At 37.2% G+C, this 8,081-nt stretch overlaps 1 protein-coding gene across 1 annotated transcript; it reads left to right on the top strand.

The window, feature by feature from the left end:
- The first annotated feature begins 1,146 nt into the window (after positions 1–1,146).
- LOC131929377 (adhesive plaque matrix protein) lies at positions 1,147–3,246 on the top strand. The gene is made up of 2 exons (XM_059285532.1): positions 1,147–1,179; positions 2,067–3,246. The coding sequence occupies exon 2, from the start codon at positions 2,071–2,073 to the stop codon at positions 3,118–3,120; it is 1,050 nt and encodes a 349-aa protein (XP_059141515.1). The 5' UTR covers positions 1,147–1,179; positions 2,067–2,070; the 3' UTR covers positions 3,121–3,246.
- Positions 3,247–8,081: the final 4,835 nt, after the last annotated feature.

Here is an 8,081-nt window from a genome sequence, read left to right as displayed (position 1 = left end):
CCACCCCCCCCCCCCTCAAACTTTCGATTTGCACCCCCCTACATACTTTTTCTATAATATACCGAGGGGTCTATGGGGGGGGGTTATGACCCCCCTAACCCCCCCTGCCTACGCCACTGAATTAAACAGCTAAACGTCAAAGCTTCAGTCAGTGGTCAGAAATAAATAAAGAGTTAAATTAAAAACATAAAAAAAAGTGAATTGTTTCAGAACTCGTGAACTTGCCTGATGTTTTTTTTTGACCTGGATGCTGCTAGTTTTTCTCGTAATTATTCGGCGTTTCACATCATCGGCTTATGAATATGATTAGCAATAAATTACAAAGAGTCCCTTTGAAGTAAGTTCGATGATAACAAAGATAGAGGTCCTCGCACAGACACCATGGGATGATCGGAGGGAAAAAGATCTTTTAAACATTGGATGGATTAAAAGTAAATGCTCGTCGCTTTCGATAGTTCTAAAAATGTGAAGTGTTAACGATTCAAGTGTTTTATATATATATATATATATATATATATATATATATATATATATATATATATATATATATATATGTGTGTGTTGATATGTACGTGTATGTGTTCAAATGTGTGTAAGCATAACCTTACTAAAGTGACATCTCTATCTCTAATCTGAATGTAAAAAAATACATTTCATTTGTTACTTAATATATTTTAGAGCTGATTAAAGGGAGCTTACTCAATCCATATTTTGCTTATAGTATAATTGTTTCTATAATCACAAATAATCTAGACTCCAGTAAAAAAAATTATTATTTTAATAGAAGGATAACAACGTATTTTTTAACTATCACTGTAAATAATAAGGAAATTTATAAGTCTTATTCGTGTAAAACCTGTACCAGTCGACACAAGACGATGAAGAAAAATGTAATTCTAAAGCAAGGCAAACCGACGCTGTAAATAACATCTCAGAGGCTACCCCCCCCCCCCCCCCAAAAAAAAAAAAAAAAAAAGCTCCTATGAATGTTTTCTAGCATCGTCATTAAAATACTATACGAGGTTGTGTTTTTAAAAATATTTTAGAACCGCTAACTTATAGATCTAATTACGAAGTTCAAGCAGTTTTTACCACAGGATCTCAAGGTGGTATAAAAGGTGCTGTTCTAGATCACGTTTGGAAAGAAACGACAAGCTTGCAGGGACTTAAAGGCCAAAGGTACTCTCTACTTTAGTGCAGGTACTTTCTCTACCTTAGTGCATTATGTCTCAATTAGTACAGTTACGTATCTAGCATAGTGCAAGTACTATATCTAGCTTACTGTCGGTACTTATCTAACTTGGTGTAGTTACTTATCTATCTTACTACAGTACTATATTAGCCTCGTGCAGGTACTATATAAATTATTGCAGGCACTATTTCTAGCTTAGTACAGGAACTATTTCTAGCTTAGTGCAGGAAATATATGTAACGTAGTGCTTCTTCTATATCCTACTTTACACAAGTACTATATATAGCTTAGTGCAGTACTATATATATAGCTTAGTGGATGAACTATAGCGTAGTACAAGTACAACATGTAGCTTAGTGGCTTACCAGGAATGTGATACCTAGATTGTGCTTAGGGAACGTTTTAACTTAGCGTTAAGTGTATCTAGAGAGCTAGACTGCTAACTCTAAATCTCGAGTTCGAATCCGGGTTCAAGTCAGTAGACCACCCCTGAGTCCACCCAGCTCTGATGGGTACCTAACTCACGTTAGGGTAAGTAAAGGCGGCTGGTCATAGTGCTGACCACAATAACCCTTCAAATGCCGAGGTCACAGAAACAGGTGAACTCTACTTCACTTGTCCCTTAGACCTTCAGGTTTTGAAAGGGAAGTTTACGTTAAGGGTATCTATAATGACACTCGGAATCAATTTATACTTAAGAGTTAGTGTTTATTTTATGGTTTTGTTTGGATTGATAATATATACGCAAACAATGAAACATTATTCTACGAATGGAATATGCTAAACTTTATCCTTACACATTATTTTAACATGAATCTGCTCAACACACAACATTTCAAGTTTTTAATCGGCGTTTCGAAATTTTTCTATACAGAAAAATGAACTCTTGGATGTTCTCCGCAGTCATGGCGACCTTAATGCTAACAGCTGTAGTCCACGCTCAAGAGTATCCGGAATACGGGCACGTTAAAGACGTTTACGAGACCACACCTCCGCCAAAATACGAGCCCAAAGCCGAACCAAAATACCAGCCCAGTTATGCGCCAAAATCCCAGACTAGTTACGCGCCAAAATCCCAGCCCAGTTATGAGCCTAAATACCAGCCCAGTTATGAGCCAACATACCAGCCTAGTTATGCGCCAAAATCCCAGCCCAGTTATGCGCCGAAATACGAGCCCAGTTATGCGCCAAAATACCAGCCCAGTTATGAGCCAAAATACCAGCCCAGTTATGAGCCAAAATACCAGCCCAGTTATGAGCCAAAATCCCAGCCCAGTTATGAGCCAAAATCCCAGCCCAGTTATGAGCCGAAATACGAGCCCAGTTATGAGCCAAAATACGAGCCCAGTTATGAGCCAAAATACGAGCCCAGTTATGAGCCAAAATACGAGCCCAGTTACGAGCCAAAATACCAGCCCAGTTATGAGCCAAAATACGAGCCCAGTTATGAGCCAAAATACCAGCCAAGTTATGCGCCCAAACATGAGCCTAGTTACGAGCCAAAATACGATTTAAAATACGAGCCTAGTGATGAGCCAAAATACGAGCCAAAATACGAGCGAAAATACGAGTCAAAACACGAGCCCAAATACGAGTCAAAATACGAGCCTAGTGACGAACCAGAATACGATTCCAAACACGAGTCAAAATACAAGTCAAAACACGAGTCAAAACACGATGACGGTTACGAAAAGCCAGACTGCATGGAAGGGCTGAAAAAATGCGCGAGCGAGTTCATCTCAAAATCCATCTTCCGCCTTTTCGACTTGACGCGCATGTGCAAAAACGCCCGGGATTTCGTCACTTGCTCATTGAAGCAGAAGAACTGTGAATTGCTGGGGATCATTGAAAAACACGTGGGCCTACTATTGGGGCTCCATCACGGAGAAAGGTGTATCTTGCCCCTGATTGGACCATTACGTCACTAATCAGTGCCCGATGTGTATTGACCAGAAAAGGCCATAAAAATGCAAAGTGTTGTCGTTTCTTTCAGACGTGTGGACAGCCATCAGGAATAAGTTGCCTATGGTTTTTTAGCAATTAAAAATTCCTGCATCGTGCTAAAATGTGTTACTGTAATATTTTTAAAATTTATATTTGTATAAAAAAACAACAACGTAATATAAGATTTATTTTTTATTTATGATTTAACAAAACTTTTCACAATATTTTAGCTCACACCATATTGTTTTAAGGTTAGAATTATCTCTTGTTCTATGGTAGTGCGGTGAAGAGTTTTGTTAGTGTTACCGGAATCGCTGAATGTGCTGACCAATGTTTCCTTTTGTACCAACAGTGTGGTGGTGTATGGTAATATTCATAGCACCAGTATACGCAAGACTTACCCCCCCCCACCCTTTCTTTTCATTCCCCAGCGGCAAACACATTTCCGCAGTAACAGCTTCTCAGGTAGCCATAGCAACCGTGCATCAATAAATCATTATTATTTTTTTTTTTAAAGTTGAAAACCTAATTAGAAACCCGTCCATCAAGTGGAAGCAATAAATTAATTTAATGTGTAATTAAAGGGCGACAACCCGCGTCACGGAAACACTAGATTACTCATCATGATTTCATCGATGACCTTCGATCAATGACGATGTCTAATCGATGGCCTTTCATGTTCAGCTATTGTTTCTAGTTTTCTGTACTCGTACAATGCTAGGGGAGCCTCGGGTATGAAAACAGAAAAGTTGAAACAAAAGCTACTTCCTTTTGTTGGTGATTCGAGATCAATTGCGAAGAAGGATATTAGCAGGAGGGGTAGTGACTCCATGATTGACTCCGGCTTAGACTCATGACTCCGGCTTGTTTAATACGAACATAGCAAACAACATACAAACATAGCAACCAGCATACAAATATAGCAACCAGCATACAAATATAGCTACCAGCATACAAATATAGCAACCAGCATACAAATATAGCAACCAGCATACAAATATAGCAACCAGCATACAAATATAGCTACCAGCATACAAATATAGCAACCAGCATACAAATATAGCAACCAGCATACAAATATAGCAACCAGCATACAAATATAGCAACCAACATACAAACATAGCAAACAGAGTACTAACATAGCAACCAGCATAAAAACAAACATAGCAACCAGCATACAAACATAGCAACCAACATACAAACATAGCAAACAGAGTACTAACATAGCAACCAGCATAAAAACAAACATAGCAACCAACGTACAAACATAGCAACCAACATACAAACACAACATCAACATACAAGCATACCAACAAGCATAAAAACAGCATCAAGCATACAGATATTCATCAGCCATATACAAATATCATCGACCATACAGACATACAAAGTCTTTAAAACATATATTTCTTGTGTTGCTCTTTACATCTGGTATCCAGCCTTCTATCAGGTTAGCTGAGTCACTAGGAAGTTCTTGAGATCACCAAGTCCTGTTGGGTACCTGACTCACTTAAAATAAAGGCGGCTGGGCATATTGCTGACTACACCATCACTCCATACGCCGAGAACACAGAAACTGGTGATCCATACCTCATCTGGAACATGGACCGCCACAGTAGCGTAGCGAGGGGGGGGGGGGGGGGCGGGACATATGGGTGAGAAAAATAAATTGAAAGGTTGAGGGGGGGTGCAAATCGAAAGTTTGAGGGGGGTGCAAATCGAAAGTTTGAGGGGGGGGGGGGTGCAAATCGAAATCTTGAGGGGGGGGGGGGTGCAAATCGAAAAGTTTGTCCCCGGGCGCCGGGAAGGGTCACTACGCCTCTGGACCGCCAGGTTCGAAACGATAACTTACAAAGATATAACATTGTATATAATATTATATTTAATATAACAAAAGTCCCTAACTATGCTGAGGTGGATTAAGATGCTGCAATAGTGTTCAATAATTAGACAAACTTGTACAGGTACAAGAGAGCTATTATTAAGTGGCCATGTCACAGTGACCTTCGAATCGAAACAATTTCTGTGTAAGGTTAGTCTAACTCTCGCAGCGTGCCAAGATAAATAAGAACACATCATAAAACAAACGAAAGTGTCAGTTAGAATTTAGCACTTCATTCATCGCTAGCCAAAGTAAAATTAAGAAACATATGTTGTCAATTTTTTTTCTGTTTCTTCAGTAGGGGTAGCTTTATATTTCCAAAGTTTTTATATTTGGAAACATTTCCAACAACAAAAGTGGGTTTTGAATTTCTTTGATGAGAAGTTTAACTTACATTTTATGTCAATACAGCTCAATAAAAGAATTCGTACATACTTTTGAAAGATATAAAAACCAAACTGGAAAAACCGAAGCGTGTAAAGTAAGTTACGTGTATTATAGCGCACACAAATTTTAACACTCAATAAACACGTTTTCATTTCCTTTGCTGGATTTTAAAGTTTAACTGCGACATTCTAAAAAGCTTTCTCACATCTGATGTACACTTTATGTATCTACGATGCTTTTTTTTTATTTAAAAAAATATTTCCCAGAGAGGTCGGATGTAGTACTTGAAGATCAAACTCAAGTACAGTAAAGGAAAATGTTAATTTCCCCTTTCAGATTTACGATTCATGGGGAAGATGAAGTAGAGTTCATACGTTTCTTGACCTCGGCGTATGAAGGAATGATGTGGTCGGCACTATGCCCAGCCGTATTTACTTTCCCAAACATGGGTCAGAGCTGAGTTGACTCCGGGATGTCATAAAGTCTGGAGTCCGGACCGAGATCCATACAGGCTAGCAGATGAACGCTCTACCATTCGACCATTGGGTTCAAATCCCTTTTATCTCAGGACTTAAAGTGCAGCTAATACAAATACAAAATATACAGTGTATGTATCATCAAAGGTAGAGTGTAGCTGGTCGATCACAATATATTTGTATGGTTACCAAAACTAATGACTGCATTATTATGCTAAAGTCTGTGAGCACTTAACATCAATAACGGCAAAAGAGAGGTGAGTCGTGGATATCACAACATTGCACCCAAGCTTATCATTTTGTGGATATCACAGGATGGCAATTAAACAGGTCATTTTGTGGATATCACAGGATGGCAATTGAACAGGTCAATTAGTGGATATCACAGGATGAAATCCAAACAGGTAACACCACTAACTGACGTCCTTAATTGTACGTAACCAACACGAGTTTGTTACTATTTATTTATTTTTAATCGATATAAGAGGTAGATAAAACTGCAGAGAGTTTTCACTTACAAATTTACGGGGCACAATTTTAGTTTGTTTTTTTCTACTTAAAAAACAAACAACAATTTTAGACCTTTCTTAAAATGTTTAAAAATGAATTATAGCTTTTGCTTTTATCGTTGCTAAGAGAACCAGGGCACTTCATCGGTATTTTATTTTTTTAAAACGTAAAAGAAAATAAATAAAAAAAACGGTCTTAGAAACGATGTCCTACTTAAGAATCATTATAACAATAAATAATCTTTAATGAACAAACGCGTGTCAGAAGCTGAACAGCTACAAGTGTGTTGAAAATGTTTTTGTTTGAAATATTTGTGTTGATGTTTCAGGGTTAACTTCTGCTGACTAGTTAAAAGTTGACGGTTTCAAGTGAATGTACACTTAGTGGCCCTGTAGCACTGCAACATAAATAATATACATGGATGTGGTTTACTTGCATATAGATATGCCTGCCTACCTACCTTACTACATATCCACACACCCACCCACCCACCCACCCACCCACCACCCACCCACCCACCACCCACCCACCCATCCATCCATCCATCCATCCATCCATCCATCCATCCATCTATCTATCTATCTATCTATCTATCTATCTATCTATCTATCTATCTATCTATCTATCTATCTATCTATCTATCTATCTATCTATCTATCTATCTATCTATCTATCTATCTATCTATCTATCTATCTATCTATCTATCTATCTATCTATCTATCTATCTATCTATCTATCTATCTATCTATCTATCTATCTATCTATCTATCTATCTATCTATCTATCTATCTATCTATCTATCTATCTATCTATCTATCTATCTATCTATCTATCTATCTATCTATCTATCTATCTATCTATCTATCTATCTATCTATCTATCTATCTATCTACCTGTCTATATTAATAATATATAAATTACATGGACTGACATTTAATATACCTATAACATACATGTCTGCATAATATCTGTATAATAACAAAAGCCTTGCACTTTACATGATAAACAAAAGCCAAGCATGTCTATGTTTAGCTCAAAGAAACGACGTGTTTATAGGAATGAGAATTGAATACATTTTTGTTGTTGTCTTGACATGATTTAAAGCAATGAACTCAAACAGACCTTTGAACATATTGGTCGACCTGCGTCTGCATCGTTCCTTCACGTCTGGGGCCTATGAGCTACAATTTCTGAGCTTGTAAAGCAGACAGCATGGTGTAATACAAGCTATCCCCCCCCCCCCACCCGTGTATTGCGTCAGCAAACCACATTTTTACTCTAAACCTAGCCTTACCCAGATTATATTCATAATTCTTACTCAAATACAAAAAAAAAAAAAAAAAAAAAAAAAAAAAAAAAAAAAAAAAAAAAAAACTAACAAAAAAAAAATATTAAATCAACTATATTGTGGTTTTAGGTTGTACAAAACCTTTTTTTTTTAAATTTTAAATTTTATACATATTTTTCACTGAATATATGAAAACAGAAAACACACTTAGTTATCTATCAGGAATGTTTTCGATTTCCGAAGTAAGTTCGTTATCAGTTTGATAAATATTTACCTACACTATATGAAAACAAGATTTTTCTATTACCTGTTACCTGTGGTACAATGTTTAAAAAAAATGGTGTTTGGTATGTGAAGCGTGTGATTAACCGAATAGATATTTGTTTCGGAAAACTGAACCT

Source organism: Physella acuta, unplaced genomic scaffold (genome assembly GCF_028476545.2).
Source record: "Physella acuta isolate Inbredline_101_S28 unplaced genomic scaffold, ASM2847654v3 ptg001622l, whole genome shotgun sequence".
Classification (NCBI taxonomy): Eukaryota; Metazoa; Mollusca; class Gastropoda; family Physidae; genus Physella; species Physella acuta.
The sequence above is the reverse complement of the archived record's forward strand: the minus strand, read 5'-3'. Positions and strand labels throughout refer to the sequence as shown.

Bases quoted from the DNA above. Each gene is read 5' to 3' on its own strand.
- LOC131929377 (XM_059285532.1), top strand. From the start codon at position 2,071: ATGAACTCTTGGATGTTCTCCGCAGTCATGGCGACCTTAATGCTAACA.